Source organism: Astatotilapia calliptera, chromosome 9, assembly GCF_900246225.1.
Source record: "Astatotilapia calliptera chromosome 9, fAstCal1.2, whole genome shotgun sequence".
Classification (NCBI taxonomy): domain Eukaryota; kingdom Metazoa; phylum Chordata; class Actinopteri; order Cichliformes; family Cichlidae; genus Astatotilapia; species Astatotilapia calliptera.
The window spans coordinates 16,511,554-16,535,829 of NC_039310.1; the positions used below are offsets into that span (position 1 = coordinate 16,511,554).

Consider the following 24,276-nt stretch of genomic DNA (forward strand, 5'->3'; position numbering starts at 1 on the left):
CACAGGAAATGTGAAATTGTCACAACACTGTACAGCAGTCCCACCTTGAACTGAAATTACAGTAGCATTCGCCAAGTTTCCAAGAGAAGACCAACCATTGTACCTGTTGTTGCTGCCTGGCATACAACAAATGAAAGGGAGTGCCAGGCTGAGAATCAAAGGGTAACGGGTGATTTCCTTGAAATGTCAGAAGTGGGTTTGGCTGATTCATCTTGTCTCTATTAATAGGTTTTACAGCTAGACCAGCTTTAATGGCCTGGCGGCTGTACATGCCCGTGGAGGCCGATGATTATGTGCACATGGCAAAGCACCGCCGTGCACTTTATGTTGCCAGCTCCCAAATCTGAGCCACTGCTGCTGAGAGCTCTGGCAGGTCAGAAGGAAGTGACAGTGTCGTGGGGAATGCCTGGCCAGTGACTATAAAATAGTCAGGGAGGTGAAGAATATCACTTTTCCCTTTTGGAGCTGATTGGTAATAGTAAGTGGCACTCACCCAACGGCACCCCATTAGTACATGGTTTCATTTTCCCAAATCGTTCATCTATTTAATTTGTAATCCTCATAAGTTTTTAAATGACCTACAGGACAGCCAATGCACCAGTGTTTTATAGGTTTACATTTACAACATTTATTGTTTTTTCAAAGTTACAAGATTGCACATCTGTCAAATTAGCAGTGAGACACTTTATAATATCACAGCTGTTAGAGTTGTTGCTCTACTGTCATGGGATTTGATATTGATGGATGATATTCTGAAACTAAATCTCACTCAAGAGTGTTTGACAAAACCCTTAACCTCAATTAACTCATCCTCCTACAGAAGAAAAATCAAACAGGACCTAACTGGATGAAATCACACAGGGTCTGTAGCTTAATCAGTGTCATGATGTGCAAGATGCACTCTGCACAGATACTCTGACCTTCTCACCCCATCCAAACCTAAAGAACTGCGGTTGTCCTGGTGGCAGCAGGTTGATGGGCTTTGGCAGTAAACAGAAAATATTGTGTCCATTTGGTTGTAAACCACAATCTGCTGACCAAGTCCGTGTCATGTAAACACACCGGCCCAAGCCTGTGGGTAATTTTACACCTTGGTCCAAGTTGGCAGAGAAGTAGCAATCCAAACATTTGTTTGCCCATCTCATAGGCCAGCCCGCCACATGGATTTCTTGTATATCCAGCACTGTGCAACCTAGGGAGATATTGGCACGGACTTGCGAAAACAAACTGACAGCTCTTACAAAAACATTTGGGGAAGATTGATGACCGATGCCATCTAGAGCTACAAAAAGACAGTGTAACCACAGTCATCCCCCAGCAGTAGCAAACAGTGGTGTTACAGCACAAAGTCATTCTGCAAAACTTGATAGTGAGACACAAAGAGGAAGAATAAGAGTGAGAGACAAAAACAAGTGCAGGTCAGTTTTTGTCACAAGTTGTCAAGTTGGCTTCTCATAAAGATGCACCAGTTTTATAGCGTCTAAATATTGAGGAAAGGTGCATCATAATAAAAGGATGCTGCAGAAAGAGGAGGCGTCAACTCAGCTCGTTCCCTTTAATCCTCAAGAGAGAATTCCTGCCATCCTGAATCACCACACAGCCATAAGCTGCTTCACTGTCTGTATTTATAAGCGAGTGGAACCTGCAATTTGTCATGTGAAGTCTTAATATTAAGTCATAACGGCAAAACAAATTAGGGACTGAGCTAATAGAGCCTTTTCGTATGAATTATGAGAACACATACCTTGGCATAATCAGCACCATGTTTCTCCTTGTAACCATTCCGACAGACAGTATAATTATAGAAGCGGGAATTTTTGATCAATCCAACCCATTCGCGCCACCCAGGTGGGATGTAGCTGCCATTGTACTCATTGAGGTACTTGCCGAAGAAAGCTGCAGAAGAAAAGATGAGAGAAAGAAGGGAGAGATGGGCCTCTTTTAATATGCAGTTTCTTTATATATGCAGTCTTTACAAGCACTGCTTCCTTAAGGCGATGCCTGTAAAAAAAAAACCAAAAAAAAACATAATTGTGTGACTGTGCGACTTTATCTGCGCTTATGTGATGTTTAACATTTTTGCTTGTCTCCTTTTCCCTGGATTCTCTGACAACATTCTCGGATAGGCTGGGCAGGAAGCCAGGCTGTCCCAGAGACGGCTAATTGCAGACTAACGCAACGACTCCAAAACCACAAGTCGAGCTGCAGCCCACAGGACCCCACTGAGCTGCCCAGTTCAACGCCTGCCCATCACTCAGGCAGACAGCGTCTGATGAGACACGACATCGACCTGGCACGCTCAACGTGTTTGCATTTCTCACAGCAGACAGCCAGGCAGGCAGGCAGGCAGGCAGGTTTGTGGAGTCTAGCTTACTGTATAAATTTGCATTGACTAACATATGAATGGCGTTGCCAGGAGGAGATTAGAGCTAGTAGTGACTGACACTCTGTTAATCAGAACCGAGAACCTCATACAGGTGAACCATCGTCACTATCAAAACTGCCATTTTCCATAAATAAATAATAAGAGAACACCACAGGCATGAAATAAAGAGTCCTCAATTATATTTGTGTGAGTGTGTATTCACAAACCTGTTCTATAGCCAGTTTCATTGAGGTAGACTGCAAAGGAGCGCGGCTCATGCTGAGCTTGCCAGGAAGGGGAGGAACAGTTCTCATTGTTGGTGTAGGTGTTGTGGTTGTGGACGTACTTGCCCGTCAGCATGGAAGAACGTGACGGGCAGCACATGGGTGTGGTGACAAAGGCATTGGTGAAAGAAGTGCCACCATCCTCCATGATCTTGCGGGTTTTATTCATTACCTGTAGAGAACCTGGAGGGCGAGGTAACGTGATCAGTGCTGTACAGTTACAGCGAAATCTTATTAAACACACGCAAATACTGTTTTTCACTCGTATTTACTTAATCTGTGATTCAGTGCTCTGAAAGGCAAATAATTACAATTCAGCACACGAGAGACCAGATGGCCATTCCGGTGTGGCTTATGGCCTCTACTTAATATTTAATGTGCCAAGAAAGACTACAGAAGTCCTGATGCAAATCACCACAAAGACAAAGAAACACATTAGAACAGAGAGGATTGAAGACTGGGAAAAACACTGAATTTTAGATAAACTGTGCACTTTTTCTTTTAAATAGGGAAAAAAATTGAAGCCAAATGAAAATTTCCAGGAAGACCAGGGGTTTCTGCCAGGCAGCCTTACCCAACTCAACATCCTGGTCGTCAGTCATGATGAGGATGATGTTGGGCCGGATGTTTCTGCGGTCTCTCTGAATGCGACCTCTGAGGCCCTGAGCCCTGGTGGTGGTGAAGGCCCAGCTGCCTGGAGCCCAATCCAGCGACAGGAGGGCCAACCAGGACAGCCAGTGAATCAGCATGGTGACTGAAACAACAGGCCAGAGGATGGGTAGATGGAGGAGATTAATGGAGAGAAGGGGAGGGAGAGAACCAGCCGGGCCGCTCACTCACACTTGTGCAGCTCTTGCAGCAGTGATGGACTGTGGGGAGACAAGAGGGGGAAATGTATGGAGACATTACAACAATAAGCATGGTGGGAGGTGAAACTTTAGGGTCAGTTTTGCAGTAGTGGAAGAGAAAACTGCATTGCACCTGCAGAAAGCCAGAATCCCTGTTGGAACATTTAAGCACATTTACTTCAGGTAACTTCTGTGCAGATGGTCACAAATCACACTCAAACAGAACAGTTTATCCATAAACAGGGAAGCCAAAACAGATTGGCTTTAGCCCTTAACGGTCCAGCAAGGAAAACTTATTCAGCAGTTCAAATATATACTGTGTGCAGATGGAAACTCCATTAATACTGAACACAAAAATCCCTCACCCTCAACTCCCTGATCTGAAAGAAAAGAAAATACTCAACTCTGTCAAAGTTAAACAAAAACAAATAAACTGAAGATCTAGAAACACAGATCTCACCTCAGAGAATCCCGCGAGTCCCCTACTTTTACAGTTTTCTCTTTATCTCTCTCTCAATCGTTTCCTGGTTTTCCACTCTTCTACCGTGTCAGAGAACACACTCGTGCACGGAAAGTCTCCATCCCTACTGGACAGCTGCTGTTTAGCTAACTGTGATGAGATTAGGCCATTGGCTGCACACCCAGAACCACTTGCCTGCATGAGCCAATTGTGGCCCCCCTTTTACCTGCCACTCAAAAGTCACCCCCTGGTGAGTCAAGCATGACACAGGGCCAGTGGGGGGAGAAAAAAGGCACTGGAGGCGGGGAGAGGGTTCCACTACATTAACTGCAACGCCACTGTCGGGAATCACAGATGACCACTGAGTCATCACTTGGCAGCCTCTTGCTCACTATAACAGTCATCATAGCTGAATGCTCCGACTAAATTCCAGTGATCAGTAAAGTAAAATGTATACTAGTACAAACCTGAGCTCAGATTTTATTCCTGTACCAATGAAAAGCCAGTCTAAAGGAATTCAAAACATTATACCGGTAGTGTTGTGCTACAAATTAAAGTTAAAATGTAATAAGAATTCAAAGATGCCTTCAAATATATATAAAATATATGTGAAAGAATGGCTTCTGCCTGTGAGATGAACCGTGATGCAGTAATAATGAGAACCTCATCACCACCTGTGAAAAAGTGCCTTGCGGACAGCAGTCCCACTGAGTGGCACCACACTGCTCCCTATTCTGGGTTAATGGCCTGAAAACAAATGGCAGGTCTATGACACCTGAGCCCGGCCAAACCCCACTGGGTGGCTCCGCCCTTACCATCATTTCCACAAAAGGCCTGTCCGAATCAGCAGAGAGTAACAACCCTAATAAATGATTTGTATCTTGATGATTTTGATCTATCGCACAGTCCAGAATGAACTAACCTGCGTTGTTCGGATGGTAGTCGAGGACGGTAAAGATTCTGTTTGGTAATTTGCATCAGGAAATTAAAACACCTACTCTAGTCGTGTATCAGATAGATGCAAATCATCTCAAACACCCAACACCTCCCAATGTTGACCCTGCTCTACTACGCTGTTTATTTCAGCTGCTTCTCCAGTTTGATGTTAGATATGATAAGCAGAGCTTCAGACAGAGCTTTAAGAGTACTTTGGTGTACTGGGTTTCAGACAAGCTGTGTCTGGACTAGCCAGCCAGCCCAGTCATCGTGACAGCCCTGTGCAAACACTGGCGCCGTTTGGACAAACACCCCTCTGGTGCGAGGTGGCAGAGTGCACAGAACCTTGCAGTGAGCTACACACACACAACACAAACTACTTTACAAACACATGGTGACACGCAAAAACTCATAGACGAGCCTTTATCCCACAAAAAACACACTCTTCTGCCGTGTGGATCCAAGTCCTCCTACACAAATTGGGAACGCTTCCCATATACAAGACACATAACCCATATCTAGACAAAGCTCAAGTCTCTGTTTCTATCAGAGCTGCGGAAGACCTGACATCAGCTGTAAGCCAGTCGGCCAGCGAGTGTAATGTTAGCACCCAGCGCAAATTCAATTTTACATGCCAACGATTCCAAGCAATGGCCTCTTCTTGCATCTTAGACAAAACAGACAAGAAGGTTCATTGTGGTGTCTGATGCAAACCTTGTGGTGCTGATCTACAGTGGAGTCAATAGCTATTCTGTCTGAAATGACTGAGACCGCAGGGCTAATAAAGCGCCACACAAAACCCCCCAATAGAATGAGGGCTGTTATTATGCAGGCCCCCTCCCCTTTTTCTGGACTACCGCTCGTAGTCCATTTCACCTGATCCACTTTGCTCACTAGGCCATCTGAGGTTCACTTAGGAGCAAAAGGACTTCTACAGGTCTTGAGTCATTCGATCATCCTTCTCAAAGTGACCCATCATCAAAGAAAACCCAAGTATATGCTGGCATCATATCCTCAGTGCCCTGACTTCCTCATGCTAATGTGACATATGGAGCGTAAAGCCTCTAGAAATGAGCAGCTGAGTGACAGGACATGTCAGAGTGTCGAGATAAGCAACTGCTGTTGTGACCTTTAGTTCATGCAGAAAGTTTCCAATTCACTGAGCAAGAGTGAGAAAGAGGCAAAAAAGTGATTTTACTTGAATTAAAAATGTAATTTGCCCAAGGATGCTTAGGAGATATTCCTTCCATGCACCACATCGTGGTGCTTTTATCAGAATAAAATAAGTAGCCCTGCAGCAATTTCTGCCTCAGACAGGTCCACTCTACATGAAGATTTAATTTGGCTTGTTTTAAATATAGAATACATCCTGTGAGCACTCTAGAGCAGCATGGTATGCTTTATAGTTTAATATGCTCTATTTAAAATGTATAATAAAAACATCTGCTCCAGATTTGAAAGTGTGTCTAAGCTTTACAGACAGGATAGTTTAAACACCTATTTAACTACCGCTAGATGTCAGAATGAACTCCATTAGTTGTGTGTGTACAAACACACGTGTGTGTGTATTTTGTTTTGTACAAAAGCTTTACAAAGTGTTACACAGAGTTAATGGCTTCAGGCACATTCAGGGATCGGCATAAATTAGGCACTTTGTACACTTTAAATACACAAAACAATATGAATGACTTCTGATATGTGAAAGTTATTATTAGGCTTCCAAATCCATCTTCTGTTATCATCACTGATTCTTTTTTGCCTCCAGAGTTCAAATTCATGTTTCCAATTTCACAATCCCTCGCAGATCATTTTCATGTCATTTTCGCAAGCCTTTCATTTTGAATGACTCATTTATTTATGTCATGTAGCGTGATATCAGCAGAACAGGCAACTTCTATACATCTGTGGAGCGAACAAGAGGTCTTTATTACTGGACAGAGTCAGAGGACTAGGGAGCACATTGTTTCTCCTTCCTCATTGTTTTGAAGGATTAGCTCTAATGACCCTTTAAATGAGCCCTTACTGTACTCATCATGGTTAAGCTGGGGGGAGAAATATTGGGCATGGATGGGAGGAACGCAGCATGCCTAGGAGTTCAAAAGGACTGAAACAAAAAGGCCACTATGGAGTTTTCAGATGCACAGCTGCCAGATACATAAAAGATGTGCAATTTTCAGATTAATGGCAATCAACACTTTTAGCACACCTCAACACCGTACTAATCTTTGCTTTCATGAGGGTATTTTTTTCTCCTACTTGTAGAAAAACAGCTCTTTTACTTGCTTTCCTACAACACATGCAGCATTGCTCGGTAATTTGGTATGTCTATACAGACAGCTGTGCTTTGTGCATCGAGTAAAGCTGAACATAATAGAGTTGCTGCTTGTGTAGCCATGCAGGGCAGCAGTATTTGGCTGGTTGGCAGTTGTGCCCTCTTGTTAGGGCCTCAAACCACACACTGCTGCGTCCTGACCCTCCTCCGACCTGAGTGGTGTTATGGCTTTGATGGTGGCTTGTTTAACCTAACCTCAGCAACCTGAGGCTACCCACACACAGGGGTTAAGAGGTGAAAGTCTGAAGAGAGAGCGAGAGAGAAAAAAAAGAAAACAGAGGTATGAAGGCAACAAAAGTCTTGTCTGGTTGTGATTGGCCCACATTTTCATTTCATCAATGGTCTGCATCTGGCTTAAGTCGTGTTCGTTCAGGAGCGGCAGTCTATACATTTATCAGCTGTGACTGAAAAGTAGCAGATTACCCAAGAGCGCACATGAAAGACTTCTTATGTAAAAAGGCAGGATGACAGCCGAGAGTTCGCGTATCTCTAACAGCCACATGTTTGTCCACGAGCGCATGCATGCTCACAGAGGAGGATCTTGCCCAAGTTAACACAGAGAGTTTGGAGGTGAGGGGGTTCACATTCCCAAAACAAGATGCAAGTCAAACACAAACCAGATGCCATGCTCCTCTAAAGTAAATCAGTCATTCATAAAAAGGCCTTGCTATTAAGGACAATGGCCATTTCAAAGCACCTCAAATCCCCCCTTATTCCTGTTCAGTCTCTCTCTTGCTCCCTCGCTATTTGCCTAGTCCATCTCTATGGCAGCCAAGTCACAGAGGAACAATGGAGGGGAATTATAGTCCAACAGCATAGTTTGAATTCTGTAGGCTGCATGACTTGCAATAACAGTAAAAATCATTTAATACATAGTCATTCCTCGACCATAGGAGAACTGCTGAAAGAAAGAAATAAACATCGCAGAGTCGGGATATAAAACATGCTAAACTACAGGCTGGTCTGATTAACAGATAAAGACACAATGTTTTGCACTCCTTCTTTCATGAATAAGACGAGGACTTAGATTAATATGGAGGTTTGTCCAAATATTTCTGTAATCTGAGGGAATTCAGCTGGTCTGCTGCCATGAGGGCTGACGAGGGACTTTTATACTGAGGAGAGCCTGTGTCAGGGCCTGCTGTGCCCGGCAGGCCAAGGGCAGCGCTTGTACCCATCAAGGCCCACCCGTCAGCCACACTGAGCCGACTGAAGGGGAGTTCTGTCCCAGTACATTTACTTGGCTGTGGGTAGGCACTGGGAAAAGACTCAAACCTTGGTGTTTTCAGACTCTTAACTCCATTGATTTGTTTGACCAAAATGCCCAAGTTGGTGTAAGATTTATGCAAAAATTCCAATGAGAAAACCCAAGTGCAAAGTAGTGAAGAGAGATCACTGTTCCAGCACGTTTATGGCTACAAAACCCTTTACTGTGACAGGCACAATCAGAATCTTTGTTTTGTTCAATATTAAAAACGATAAAACTTCAGATGTTTAAGCTTCCCGTTCACTGGAATGTGGTTTGTTTGGGGTACAATGCAGGCCACTTTAATGAAGAAGAATGGCCTCAATTCAGTGAAACATGAACCTGGAGTTAGTGCATTCACAGCTATTAGTTAAACCCCACATGTTTCTCTCGGACCTGGGGAGAGACCCTTTGTAGTGCCATGGCTGTCATTCCACTCCATCAATATTATGGATGCATCTTAATGTATAATTAAATGAATCCGGGTCCAAAATACTTCAAAGTGGGAATGACTTGTGGGCCCACAAGCAGCCTATTGGAAACATGAGTGGGTTTTGAGTACATTAGGAGGTAAATGATTAAAAAACACAAAAGGTCACATTTTATTTATGTATGGGTGTGTTCCCAGTCTGACGGTGGTCTGTATTTAAACATTCATATCCTCGGCTATTTAGTTCTTTGAGTCTAAACCAAGAACTTTATGTAGGCATCCATGGCAATCACTCACACACGGCTATCATACTTTCAGTAACCGGACTGGAATTTAGAAAGTTCAAGAGGCCCGTTTCTGCCTCCATGATTTAAAATTAGTGGTAATATTTAAAATCAATATATTTTATATATAACGTTATGATGTGCTGGTGCTACACCTATTGGTAACCTCTGCTGTACCATTGTCAAAGTATATAAAACAACTGTAGGTGGAGGACGGCTGGGCAGTTTTTTCTTTCTAATCTGGTGTTTTCCTCCATGTCAGTTTAACACAGTAATTAAAACAAAGTAGTGCCACAAGTTAGCGCCTCCTTTCTCTACTGTGTTGAGCTAAGCTTAAAGAGTTCCACACATGGCACATTGCTCTGTCGAAAGAGTCTCATTAAGACTTTTGTTAATGTTCGTGTGGAAAGTCCTATTATTGTATCTGACAAATTTAGGTTAGCAAGTTAAACCAGAGACCACACCAAGTAAGCTAGCCAGGTGTTATATAATAGCATGTTATTGCCTTCGGCTTTCTTCCCCGAGGGCCTGAAGGGCGTCCTTCATCACGTCCTTATTTTAGTTTGTTTGTCTCACTGGTTTTTGTCTGGTTTAAAACAATTCAGTTCAATTTTATTTATATATTTATAATCACACTGATAGTCACCTCAAGGAACATTCAGACGACACCCTATGAGCGAGCACTTGGTGACAGTGGAAAGAAAAAACTCCCTTTCAACAGGAAGAAACTTCCAGCAGGGTTTCTCTGTATTGTTGCTTGGGCTTTACCTTACAATAGTGTCTCGAGGAGACTGTTGTTGTGATTTGGTGCTATATAAATAAAACCGACCTAAACTGAAATTGCATACTACTCAGACGCATCTTCAGCGACAAGAGCAACAAGTAGTCCTGCCACAGATGGTCTGGCCCTTATACAACCCCAATCTCAGCATGATTGAGTTAGTTTGTGATTAAATGAAAAGATAGAATATCCAGAGAGCCAGAAGCTTGGCTTTGTATACGAGGTCAAGTATACAAATGGAAAAGCTCATTTACTGTTCACGTGGGTAAGGGAAAAAGGTAAGGGGGGTAGGAAGCAGAGAAGAAAGTGAACAGAAGGGAAACCACTCCACTGATTTATAGTGTGATATGAAAACATGGAATCACAATCAGAGGATCAGCAACCACAGTTATACGAGCCTAAAGCAAGCATTTTCTTTTTTAAACTATTCTAAGCCATGAATGGAAACCATTAGCAACAGACGACCTCAGCTGAATGAAATAAAAACGCATTTTTTATTCCTCCGGCCACGTTCTTGTCAAAATCCACACTCCCATCAGAAACACTCTATCAGAGTACAAGTGCTCCAGAGAGTGAGAGGGAGCAGAATGAATTGCTCACTCACGGGTGGCTTTCTTGTCTCTTTGACGTGTCAAATATACCCCAGATAAATTATTTCTTTTACCACAAAAGAGAGCTATGGCAAATTGCTTCAATGGGTTTCCACTGAGGTAATTGTCAAGAATAAAGAGACTGACTTCTTTTCCATGAAATCAGCAACATGATGGCAGAGAGAGAGAAACACAGAGAGAGCCAATGCACCAAGCCTGATGGATGATTTTTGTTCCCTTATGTGAAAAGTGTGACTTTATTTTTTTCTCTTGCACTCTGTGAATACTGAAAAAGCAAAGGATTTCTAAGGTGGTGAATTTGTTTAATAGGAACAAATGAGCTACTCTGTCAATGTCCACTAGTTAGTAATTGACAATAAAAACAATTTAATGAAATCTTTGTTTAGAATATGCTAATTCATCAGAGTTTATTACATCTAGCTTCTAGACAGGTGACTGTAAATGAGTTTAATCTTAGAAAAACTGTTGTATTATAAACCCCCCTACTTCTGTGAAAGAGTGAAAAAGGTGGCAACAGTTGAGAAAGGAAACTTCTATTAAATGTAGTGCGGCTCCTGGCACATGAAACTAAACACCCCCAAAATGTGAAGCATGTGGAGGCATATTTTTTGGGAATCATAGACAAACATAGATCATGGGAACCAGCCTGTGTGACCGTGAATGTCATAAACAGACTTCTCGATGACTCAGACACACCAACATGATACCACTCATAAAAATGTATTGGACTCATTGCACCTGTGCCAGTTCAGCACTCCCCCCCTCTCACCCAATCATGCCTTTGGATATGTGTGTGTGTGAACGCCGGGTATTTGGATATCATGTACTCTGTGAGTGCGTGTCATTCACTCAAACAGAGAATGAATCACTCAGACTTGGACGCAGACAGACACGTAACCTGTAATTTGTACGCAGGGGAGATCTCCTTTCCATTGCCTCTGGCTTAGTGTGTGGCTTTCCAAAGCACGCAGCAACGTCATTTGTAATTGAATTAACTTTATCCTCTCTGGCAAAATTTCCATATTTAATTCCATTGTAAATAAAGAAATAATAAAACACGATTTCGATAAAAAGATAAATTAGCTCGCACAGCGTTGAACAGGAAGCTTACCCATCCGAATCCTTCCAGGCCTTTTACTTTTGAGCCAAAAGTAGAAGAATGCAGCCACTACATCATCCAAACATGTTCAAGAGACAGCAGACAGAATCAGCTGAAGTTGCCACGGGCAACTCGAGAAAACCAAGATGACAATAATGTGAGTCATGCCATCATAGAGCTTTTCATTATAAAGCAAGTTGCTGTTCAAACACTTTAAAGATGCAGCCATTCTGCATCCACACGGCCGAGTCGTGTTGATCAAATAAGGTCAAACAGGACTGGAGGCGACCAGCAGAACACGGCCAAGTCCTCGCATATAAGCGCTTGTGCGTGTACGTACACAGAGGCAGAGGAGGGGAGAGCGCTGGCAGAAGCTGAATGTGTTTGCTCGCTCCAGGGGAGAAGGAAAGAAAGGGAGCAGAAGAGCTGAAACAAACGCATGCTGGCTTCTATTAGTCGAGCTGTAGAGCGCAATGAAGGGGTGAGGAAACATATTCATTCCCTCTGCCTCCTCCCCACCCAACAACATCCCCCCCAACCCTCCCACCCCATTATATCCATTCTGGAAAGGCGGCGGATGAAAGGGGCAACCCCCCAGTGGCAGCACTTCTCCCTCCAAACTTTCGCCGACGCATTCTGACGGCTGCTTAATTGTACGTGATACAGGCAGGATCCTTTCTCTTTCAAATCTAAAACAGATTGCTTCTCCCTGGGGAGGAGGATTATTGGACAAGAGAAATGACAAAGCAGGGACTGTCCAGCCCTCTGGGAGGTGGAGGACAGAGGGGGTGAGCTCGTGCATAGTGTGCTTATGTGTGTAAATAGCTTTTCTGTGTTTGTCTTTTGTACAACCCTGTCCTGCAAGAAGATTATGTTTGTACCCATGTGTTTCAAAAGTGCACACATTATCCAACCTCCCTGCATCTTTTTCCACTTTAAAACTCTCTCTTTCGTCCCCTCTTTATCACACATTCACACCTCCCTTTCTCTGATCTTGGCCTCTCCTTTATCTTATCCCGCTTCCACTTCCCCCTCTGTGGCTCTCTTGACCTGGCTTTCTCTTTCTCACTCTAAAGTCCATGCTGCATCTACGTGCAGTGACATCTGAACAAACGCTGCTGTGAACATTACAGAAAAAGCATTAAAACCTTCTCTCTCTCAGTCTCCCTCTCTCACCAAGGATTTACCCATTAAAGTGCACTTTTAGCCACCATTAGCAAACCCGCATTTACCCCTGTTGTGTAAATTCTCAGGCCACAATTGCACGGGCTGTCTGGGGTCATTCCTGGCTTTTGTGTCGCTGAACCACCTACTGAACATTTTCTTCATAAAACACATCTTTCCTTTTTGACTAGTCATCAAGGCAGAGGCTCGAGACAAAGGGGATGAGAGCCATAGAAAACAGTAAAGTACTGAATGTGTGTCTGGATTGCTGCTCCTTTTACGGTGTCCTAAATACCACATCAAAGGTTGGAGGGATAAGGAATTCCCTCCAATAATGAGATGGATGTAATGTTTGCATGCCCTGACCTCTCTCATTCAAATAGCAAGCTGAACAAACATATGGGGTGCTATCATGAGCTCCCAAATACCGCCTAAAAGATTTCTTTTGAGATAGGTGCCTAAAATAAAAAAAAATAAAAATAAAAAAGACTTAATTTAACGTGCACTTTGCAAATGGATCAAAACTCCATAACAATGTTTGATCAGTAAGGTCAACAAAGGAACTGGGAAAGTGGCTGACTCATCTAAAGATAGCCTTTCTGGATCCCACATAAATAAAAGCATGCCAAATGCTCACTGTTCAAATGCTGGTCATTTGCAGTGATAGGACTGTGCAATCTACACAAGCGCTACTATGCAATCAGGCTAGTATGAGGAACACTATCATTAAGTTGAAGAGATAAACAAGTTCTGGAGGAGAGAGGGTGGTTTAGGAAATCTTTTCTTAACATGCTCACACACACACAAGAGAACACACACAAACTACAGTTATACAGCACTGCTCTCTGTACTTTCCAGAGAGGGAAAAAGGGGGAAAAACTAAACTAGTGTCATTCCACTGGACTTCAAAGCAAAGATGTCTCAATCCAATTAAACTGATTAAGTGCTACTTGATTCAAAATAATTATTCAATACTAGAACCTGTGTCACCACAATCCCAACTAAACTCTTTTTTAAAATAAATGACAGAATTCAGACATCTGACTCCTGTCACATAGGATCAAGTTCACAAAGCAATGCAGCATGATGAATGAGTCGGAGACGACAACAAAAAGCAGAGGCAAGTCAAAGCTCATCTAACGTGGTTCTGATTTGGAGGAAGAAGTAAGGATAGAAAAGCTAAAAATACTGAGCACTCACCTGAAAGCATCTCCCCACACGCACACACACAAATGGAGAAACTTGGATCAGTATGACATTACATGTTCCTCTTTTCTCCAAAGTGACTTCCCACAGGAGCGTTACCTAAAAGTTTAAAACTGTGTTTGCATCCCGTTTAAACAGAATCTTGTTCAGTCTATTAGACTAACACACATATATGCATATTTGAGCCATTTCCACTTCCTGCAGTAATCACTCTTCCATGAATGTGTTGGCCCTGTTCATGATGAGATGGCATGCGTGTCTGGGAAATCTCTGATCCACTGCTGGTATTTAAACAGACGCACGCACTTTTGGTAGCATTCGCTTACACCCAGTCTCTCGGCATGCTTATCAGAAGAACAAATTAGCTCACTGAATACTTTCACACGCATAGAGAGACACACGCACATACATCCGCAAGCAGATCTGAATGATGGCAAAGCGACTACTGGAACAACGTTTGTCTTGGCAAGCGCCTACCCCCCAGAATGTAATTATTTGCAGCAGCTGCTCATGCGCTTGTTTGTACCACAGTTAAGCTAGAAACTGTTTAAAGGATCTATCTTCTTTTCTGCGCTGGCAATAAGGCACGGCGTTTTAAAGCAGTCCAAAGCTGCTTTGCTGTGTTCCGAGTAAGTTAATCAGAATATTGAGTCTAAGCGTTGCTTGCGGATCAGTCTTGTCAGTAGCGAAAGTTTCAAGTTAAAGTTCCCCATCATTCTCCAGCCTCGCATTCAGTAATACACATGGACACTGCCAAAGTGTTGAAATGTAAGTCAGCCAGTCTACTCAAAGAACTAGATTTGAATGGGACCACAGTAAAATTTTGCCATCTAGGTCAAAAGGATAAATTCCCTGGTTTTTGCGGACTTGTAGGTGAGCACAGTGATCCAGTACACATTAAAGTCAAACCGTTCACTTGGATGGACTTCAACAATGTACCACACACACAGCAGACAGGGGCAAAATGTACTCCACATTTGGATTTTTTCTTTATTAAGAAGCTTACTCAGTTTCACTCAGTGTCCCTAATAAAATTTAAGACTGCAAAAGCAACGACAGTCGGTCATGTCTCCAGCTGATTGATTCTAACAATCAGCTCATACAAACAACTCTACAGGTCTTAAAGCAGTACTAATCACTACCTGTTGGTGGTTGTGTTAAATACTTCGAGTAACAAGCAGGAAGTGTAGCTACGGCTGGTTTACAAAGGTAAACACAAATTCACACAGCAGCAGCTTTCACCCATACAACCTTCTCTCCTCTCAGCCCAGCTGCTGTTCACACAACTTTTCACAGCTGCACAGTCTCCATTTGCAAATGCCTCATACACACACACACACACACATAATGCCTGCAGCAAGGCATAAATACTATACATCATATTCCCACTTCACTGGCAAGTTTCGCTTCTCACTTGACTTGAGCTAAATAGCTAAAGTGAGGTGCACATTCCCAGCGTCTCTCCCTCTCTGCTGAGCTTTGACAGTTTGTCCGGAAAGAACTCTTCAGCAGCTCATCCATTTAGCGCATACTGACACGATCTGCCAGAGGTGCACTCTGAATGAGATTTATGAAAAAAACTTATCTGGCCTGAAGTGAAAGAACATTAAATGCCACGCTGATTTATGGAAATGTCGAAAAAAAAAGTGTCTTCATTTGCTATTACAGAAAAGGAAAACAATTTAAACTCAGTACTGGATTTCTGTATGATAAAAAAAAAGACACCATTAAAATAAGAACATGAAAAAATACAACCTGTAATCTTTTATAGATTGCACCATACTGACAGTTACATACTTTTAAGTGAGAGAGCAGTTTAAAATGTAATGGAGCTACCTTTCACGCTCATATAATCGGCATTCGGAAAATGAAAAATGAACTGATGAACGCTCATGTTTTGGGGGGAAAAAATGACATTAATGGAATGTGCTGCCTTCTAATCCCTTGAGACGGAGGAATTTGCGACCGAGGGAATTCCTGTCATTCACAGGGAAAACTATGAGATCCTGCACACACTGAGCTGCTGTACGGGCAGCACAGACAGGCTGCAGGAACAGCGCAGCTCACAAGTCCAGACTTACTGAGTTATACCTGACTCCTGAACTGTAATGTGAATCAGAAATTTACTGCTAAATGAACAACAACATGCACGCTCTGCAAAAGAACTGGAAACCTGACAAAAAAAGAAGTGAAAGAGTAAAAAAAAGTTGTACAGTACCTGGAAGGCAGGAGAGAAAAGTGCTGGCTGACTGAGAGGCAAGGATACGATTGCTCTCAGTTTTATCCCCACGCTTCTTGACCAGATCTGCCTTTGCTCATGGAGGGGTTTGTATCTTCGTGCTGGGACTTGGTTTCAAGAGTAGGGGGGACCACACAGCTCCTGGAAGACAACCTCTCTCCTCTAATCCTCTCCCCAATGTGATGACACTCTCTAACCTCGACCATCTGTTGAAACACGTCCCAAAGCAGTCAGCACCACGCTGTGTCAAGAACCCCACTCCCCTGCCCAATCACAGACCGGCTGCTGGGTGGCTCCTCGCTGCCAGGAGGCAGGGACAAGGACACAGCATAGCGCAGAGGGAGACACACACACACGCACAGTCGGTCACACCACTGCCTCCACCCCACACTCACACAGACACTCTACGAGATGAGAGCAAGAAAACCCCCCAGTCATCGTAACCTGAGAGGCAGAGTAGGACGGGGAGAGTGAGTGGAGGAGGAAGGGGAGGGGAGCAAGCAAGAGAGAGCAAGGGAGGGGAGAGAGGGTGAGAGAGAGGGGCACATGCTTAAGAGCTAAAGTAGGGAAGATAGAGAGATACAATTTGTATCTTTCACATTATGTTGCTGGCAATGTCGCTTAAATAACAATCCCTCCGCCCAATTCCTCTCCCTGGATCTATAGCGCATGTGGTCTAAAGAAATAATACTTTTCAAAAAATGCAATAAAATTCTATATTGGCTCCGAGGTGGGAATGCTGTTGGCACTAAACTGTTACATCTGCAAGCGTAGAAGCGCAGGCAGCAGCCCTCACACCTTAGTGTGTTAACTCCTTACGTCCCCCGGCCACATTCCAACCCTTCACCACCTATTGCCTTAAGTTAGGAAAGAGGGCAGAGGGGAATACACTAAAATGACAAAGCTAAGGGAAAGAGTAAGATAAGGAGAAAAGAGATAAGCGACGTCTAGATATTTTTGACTAGATGATGGCCAGCTGTTTAAGCAAACACCTTTGACGATCAGTCTTTCGATGGCAACACAATTACTACTCAGTTTCCTAAACAAATCAATCCAATTCTCAGTTTACTCAAAACACGAGGAGCGTTAGGTGAGAAAGGTTGTCACGTTCATCAGTTGGTTGAACTACTGTCCTACTCATTGATCCATTAAAAAGGGATTATGAGACCCTAATGATATTCAGGGATAAATTCAAAGGCAAGCACTAATGAGGTGATGCCCGTTTGATATGCAACAGCATCATCATGTGTTAATCAGAGTGGGGAAACGGCAAAGAAAGGCTTGTGAGTGATTCATTTACATTACATAAGCACGAGCAGCATACACACAATGACCTCTGTTTGAAGTTGTCAGACAGGTATTAATCAAAAGTTTGAGTGCCACTTTCCAACTTCCCTTGATAATGAGTCATTTGGTGGGGGAGGGTGTGTGTGTGTGTGGGGGGGTTAATACCTAAAAGAAAGTTTCACCTTATTGTGTAACAGTCCCAAATCTGTATCAGCTTTATATTTTAATGTTATTTTACTGCACAAACCCACACAGAGTGACTTTTTTCAGTGGATGCTACTAGTTATCTCCCCTGCAGGTTTGCATTAAGCTAAACAAGCCCTAGACATGTAATGCTCTTCCCAGCACCGACTGATGTTTGAAACACGGGCAGTGGTGAGACAGAGCAAGAGCCTGAGGGGGGAACGAGCTCAAATTAGATTAACTAAATTTACAAAGACTGTCCCCAGCCCCTGCTGCACGGTTACACACATCCCAACCCACACCTACAACCCCAAGCCCCCATTCTCACGGCCGAGAGGTTTCAAAAGGGCCTTCAGGCAGGACAGGGGCGACCAAATCCCTGTGCTCTTTACTGGATTAAAGATGGCTGCCCCACTAGGGGAGAGGGGCTGTTTTTATACAAGCTGAGCACATCTGTAAACATCTTAAAAGGTGTGTTTCTGTGAAGAAAACATCCAGAGTCTTATCCACGGCTATTCAAACTTTCAAAAAGGTAGAAAATGGTCAATGGTTTATGCAAACAAGCTAACCATTTTGCATGACCGCCATTAATCTCCATTTTCCATTTTCACTTCCGCTGATGGACACAAGGGCAACAAAAGCGAGGGCAGGGGGAGGTCTATAAAACGGCCTCATCTTATGAATGACTGAATGACCTGCAGGGGGGCAACATGGTCCTCTGGTAACCCCTATTCACTCTCCTTCTCCCTATCCTGACTGCACAAATAATTCACCAAGCACATCAGCGGGGACATCAGGCACATAAATTACCTTTAAGATGAGTTGTTTTCTCTTATTTTATACTTATCTTATTAGGTACCTCTTGTCTCTTGTGCAAGCTTTGCTCTCAAACTGAATCCAAGCCTCTTCTGACCTCAGGCTCACTTCCCCCCTTTTCCTCAGAGCTTTCCAGCCATCAGTTGGGTTTGCAGGTGCAGGCACAGCCCAGTGTGGGGGGGCTCCTCGGTTCACTAGCTCCATTTTCTATGGTTGAATGAGATATATAGGGGTGTCATAGCTGTGATTCTGCCTCTGTGCCAGTATAAAGTGCTACGCTCAAGCTGAGAGGTGGGGGGGATTGGGCAGACATGAGGTCATTTTGTCTTGTTTTATAAAGTATTTTCAAACCATTCTAACCTCCAACTGTACTACAGTAGTGTCATGCAAGATGACATGCACAGCTGGTCAATAAAGTGCAGAAGAATTAAAGAGAGCAGAGGGCAGAGGGGATATAAATACGTGATAGACAAAAGGCAAGAAGGTCTAAGGGAAAAAATAGAAAGTTAAAGTCATTGTGCAGTGAACGTTAAATACATACCCCACACATATGGAAGAATCTCACCTGATACCCACACTAGTAGTGCCATGGAAAAGGTCAAGAACCGGTACCAGACATGAGAGAGACATGGCAAAGCAATCTGAACTAAAACTGATGATGTCAGAAGGGAAATAACTTCTTATACATCATTTGGGGCAAACTTTAAAAATTTTTTTTATCAGATTTGACTGGTAATTTTAAATTCCAGAGGCCATTAAAATTCAAGTTAATTTAGATAATGCTTTAACATGATTGCTCACACAACGCTGGATTTAGACCTTTGCTGTAAACCGACTTAGTAACTTATGAGGTAACTGGAAACCCCTTTTACCCTAAGCGGTAAGCTTCCACGTAGCGTCACGTGCACCTCCTGAAAAGTGCAACTACATGTCAACACAGCCCGCAAATATTGTGATATTATTTCTTCTGCAGTTTAGAATTTATCACTTAGAGAATAACAATTACTGTCTCAATATAAAGATGAATAATAATAGTGTAAATATAAGGACTCACAAATGTCAGCAAATTCCTGGGGGGAGATTGCTGAAGCTACCAAAATGGTCGTGAGGGAATGTACGAATAAGTAAAAAAACCTGAGGGACAAATGTGTTTGCCTCTGGAAAGGAAAAAACTGACCACAAAAAAGAGCCGGGACCCAGGAGGCAAAAAAGCCCCCAAACATGAAACATCGGAACAAGGCCACACAGTATTTAACACGTAAACACATACAAGCACAAATGTAAGCAATGACATCGGCCCCTTACATTAGTCTCCACAAAACTCCCCGGGGAATTCTATACCAGAGGTAAGTGGCCAGCGGGGTTTATTAAGAAGGCTACCGAGCGGCAAGGCTTGCATTTGAAAGTATTTGTTGCTACTGAATTGGTCAGAGGAGCAGATAAACTAACAGTACTCCAGTGTTCATTTGTGCAATATTGTTGGGAGATGGGATGCTGTGTAAAATGAAAAAAGACAAGGACTTGCTTATTTTAGCAAGAAAATACCAAACTACATCATTCACGTAAATAAATCAGCATGGCTAATTATTAAGCTAAATTGACGTGGCTGCACTCAACAACAACATTTGCAGTATTTTCTGTTTCATTATGAGTCAAATAAATGTTACGATTTTTTAAGCAGCACAATTCCAACACCCTGCAAGAATAAGACAACACCTCCTGTTCAAAACGAAAACGATTTGTCTCATTTTTCTTCTGCTCAAATAAAGAAAGTGATTGAAAAAGAGCATCTGAGATGTTCTCACTTAATGCATAAAGTTTAAAATCAGTAAATACTATTTTTGTTTAGATTTTCTACAGCTTCCTAACAATTTCTTATAAAAAAAAAAAAAAGAGTTTCGATGTCACATGTAATAAAAATTCTACAAAGGCTCTGATAATTCTTGTTGGCTATAAAGCCATGGAAGTTAGCACAGGTCAATTTTTAACATCAGTCATACAGTACAGGGAGTGCAGAATTATTAGGCAAGTTGTATTTTTGAGGAATAATTTTATTATTGAACAACAACCATGTTCTCAATGAACCCAAAAAACTCATTAATATCAAAGCTGAATGTTTTTGGAAGTAGTTTTTAGTTTGTTTTTAGTTTTAGCTATTTTAGGGGGATATCTGTGTTTGCAGGTGACTATTACTGTGCATAATTATTAGGCAACTTAACAAAAAACAAATATATACCCATTTCAATTATTTATTTTTACCAGTGAAACCAATATAACATCTCCACATTCACAAATATACATTTCTGACATTCAAAAACAAAACAAAAACAAATCAGCGACCAATATAGCCACCTTTCTTTGCAAGGACACTCAAAAGCCTGCCATCCATGGATTCTGTCAGTGTTTTGATCTGTTCACCATCAACATTGCGTGCAGCAGCAACCACAGCCTCCCAGACACTGTTCAGAGAGGTGTACTGTTTTCCCTCCTTGTAAATCTCACATTTGATGATGGACCACAGGTTCTCAATGGGGTTCAGATCAGGTGAACAAGGTGGCCATGTCATTAGTTTTTCTTCTTTTATACCCTTTCTTGCCAGCCACGCTGTGGAGTACTTGGACGCGTGTGATGGAGCATTGTCCTGCATGAAAATCATGTTTTTCTTGAAGGATGCAGACTTCTTCCTGTACCACTGCTTGAAGAAGGTGTCTTCCAGAAACTGGCAGTAGGACTGGGAGTTGAGCTTGACTCCATCCTCAACCCGAAAAGGCCCCACAAGCTCATCTTTGATGATACCAGCCCAAACCAGTACTCCACCTCCACCTTGCTGGCGTCTGAGTCGGACTGGAGCTCTCTGCCCTTTACCAATCCAGCCACGGGCCCATCCATCTGGCCCATCAAGACTCACTCTCATTTCATCAGTCCATAAAACCTTAGAAAAACCAGTCTTGAGATATTTCTTGGCCCAGTCTTGACGTTTCAGCTTGTGTGTCTTGTTCAGTGGTGGTCGTCTTTCAGCCTTTCTCACCTTGGCCATGTCTCTGAGTATTGCACACCTTGTGCTTTTGGGCACTCCAGTGATGTTGCAGCTCTGAAATATGGCCAAACTGGTGGCAAGTGGCATCTTGGCAGCTGCACGCTTGACTTTTCTCAGTTCATGGGCAGTTATTTTGTGCCTTGGTTTTTCCACACGCTTCTTGCGACCCTGTTGACTGTCTTGAATGAAACGCTTGATTGTTCGATGATCACGCTTCAGAAGCTTTGCAATTTTGAGACTGCTGCATCCCTCTGCAAGATATCTCACTATTTTTGACTTTTCTGAGCCTGTCAAGTCCTTCTTTTGACCCATTTTGCCAAAGGAAAGGACGTTGCCTAATAATTATGCACACCTGATATAGGGTGTTGATGTCATTAGACCACACCCCTTATCATTACAGAGATGCACATCACCTAATATGCTTAATTGGTAGTAGGCTTTCGAGCCTATACAGCTTGGAGTAAGACAACATGCATGAAGAGGATGATGTGGACAAAATACTCATTTGCCTAATAATTCTGCACTCCCTGTATAGAGAAATTTGTTTGGATGCAAACGTTCTATTTCACTGCATGTAGCAGATAAAAAAAAGGCTGTTCCTGCAAACATCAAAGGTGACACCTATTCTTCCAAACCCATTGTAAATTAAGCTAACAAGCAGCGCTGCAGACAACAAGAATCCACACACTGACGCATTATGAACTCATTTACAGGAACCTGACTGAGTGTGATGGTGATGGGACTAAGAGGTCTTTTCATAATAGCACCCATTAACAGGTTTCAATCAAATGCCACATATGCCATCTCCTCTCTGGCAGATGTTTACATGACATAACATGTAATAGGTCACAATCAAACACACTGTTATGTTTGGATAATCTAATCTTCAGGTTAGAACATGACAGATTAGTTCAGAGTAGCTCATTCATTTTCATTCACGGAGACAAGTCGTTTCCAAAAGCAACTCTTCTTATACTGTGCGGTCAGGCAATGATCAATTAGATTTCCATACAAATTTCCATCCATTTTCTTAGTATTGGTACTAATAAAAATTTAAAAAATACCTACTAACTACTGCATACGAGTTCTGAATTAACACCTCCCAAAGTATTTCTTTGTAATAAGGGAAATGACTTGGCTCTTACAAGCTACCCTCAATTAATCCCTAAATCATATTCTTATTCTTCTATTTAGTATGTAAAGTATTTTATGTACAGAGTTAAGAAAAACAATAAAATTCACTGACAGTGCAGAGGGAACAGCAGAAATTTCACAGACCACCCACAAAGCTTTTTTTTTTTTTCTGTAAGTAGGATTAGGACCTTTCAAGGGCTTCTGAAAAGCAAGAAAACAGATAGCAAGACAAATCAATACTATCACAGTTCTGATCTGGTAAACCACAGGATGATGGAAATGTATTTGGGATGGCCTTAAGGTTCGGTAAGTGGCTGGGAACCAGTGCTGTAAACCATGAGATACAGAGAAGAGATACTGATCAATCTCCCTGGGTCAAAGTAAGATGAAAGCTAAGACAATGGTTATCATGTACTCACCAGGTTTCACAGGCAAAGCCCAAGGGACTTTTGACAATGAATTAATGTTAACTAACTATTAATGTCAACTAGTTAATTAACTTTTTTTTTCTTTTGTGTTTTTAAGCAAGTGAAAAAAAGTAGCTCAGGCATGTAAAGTTTATAGAATTATAATGATTTCAATTACACAAGTTTAAAACTTCATGCAAAAATGAAATTATTGCATTTTTGCCACATTCTCAGTCCCATATTTTGTCCTGTCCTCTTGGAAATCCATCTAACATAATACATCTTTCATACAGTGCCATTTATTATGAAATAATCCAAGAGCATAACATGCTGTTGCAAAGCTCACCTTTGCAACTTTTTATCATCCTGGTGTAGATCATGCATCAGTCTGACATTGAAACTCACACATCAGCATTTTCATGTTTTGGTACTTTCCACAATGAGATGGTGGCATCCAGGTAGATTTGGAACTATGCAGATTTTTCCCTCTAAGAAAACATCCAACTCTCGCTTCTTGTTCATGTTATAAGTTTGGCTTTGGCTCTTAATTCAAAGCTGGCTTTAAAACGTAAGTTATTTCACTAACTTGTATAACTAGGCTATTCAAATTATTAGTAAGTGTCCAAAACTTTAAAACAAGCTCATCTAATTTGCTGATATTAACAGAACGTAACCCAGACAATCACAGTTCACTGAAGAGAGGGCTTGCAGTTTTGCACAAGAACTAGATGTCTGTTCAAAGAGTATTTCTGCTCACTGAGCCCAACCTGAATTTGAACCCTTTTGCTGGAACTGTCAATGGGACATGGATATTTTTGACTCTCAGCAAAGAATGCTTTTGACCATAAAGAGATTAATCAGCGATAAAGGAAAAAATGTATTGGTAAAGCATATTGTTGACCTCTAGAGAGAGTTCCTCTGTAGCCACAAATAAACAGTTTCCACACCACTAAACAATAATGCATTCAACAAATAATCATTTCCCCTCATACCCCTGTGCTCCGCAGACTCCAAACAGTCTCTTGGGTCAGAAAAAAATTTGTTTGTTTACACTGATATTCCCTCTGTGTTAACTTCTAAAAACCGGGACTCATGAAAGACCCAGAGAAAGGAGTAACCGTTGTTAT

The 24,276-nt window shown here is 42.3% G+C and overlaps 1 protein-coding gene across 6 annotated transcripts in view; it reads right to left on the minus strand.

Moving 5' to 3' along the window:
• Positions 1 to 24,276, minus strand: part of sulf1 (sulfatase 1) — an 80,469-nt gene that overhangs the window by 17,845 nt on the left and 38,348 nt on the right. For 3 of the 6 annotated variants that reach the window (XM_026179495.1, XM_026179491.1, XM_026179496.1), the window contains exons 2-6: positions 18,615 to 18,778; positions 16,265 to 16,491; positions 3,224 to 3,518; positions 2,593 to 2,832; positions 1,745 to 1,896 (exon numbers count right to left, since the gene is read on the minus strand). In XM_026179495.1, coding sequence (XP_026035280.1) covers positions 1,745 to 1,896; positions 2,593 to 2,832; positions 3,224 to 3,398 — 567 coding nt within the window. In that variant the 5' untranslated portion in view covers positions 3,399 to 3,518; positions 16,265 to 16,491; positions 18,615 to 18,778. Of the gene's footprint in view, positions 1 to 1,744; positions 1,897 to 2,592; positions 2,833 to 3,223; positions 3,519 to 16,264; positions 16,492 to 16,564; positions 16,730 to 18,614; positions 18,779 to 24,276 lie in introns of all 6 variants that reach the window. The other 3 variants (XM_026179492.1, XM_026179493.1, XM_026179494.1) reach the window with 3 other exon arrangements.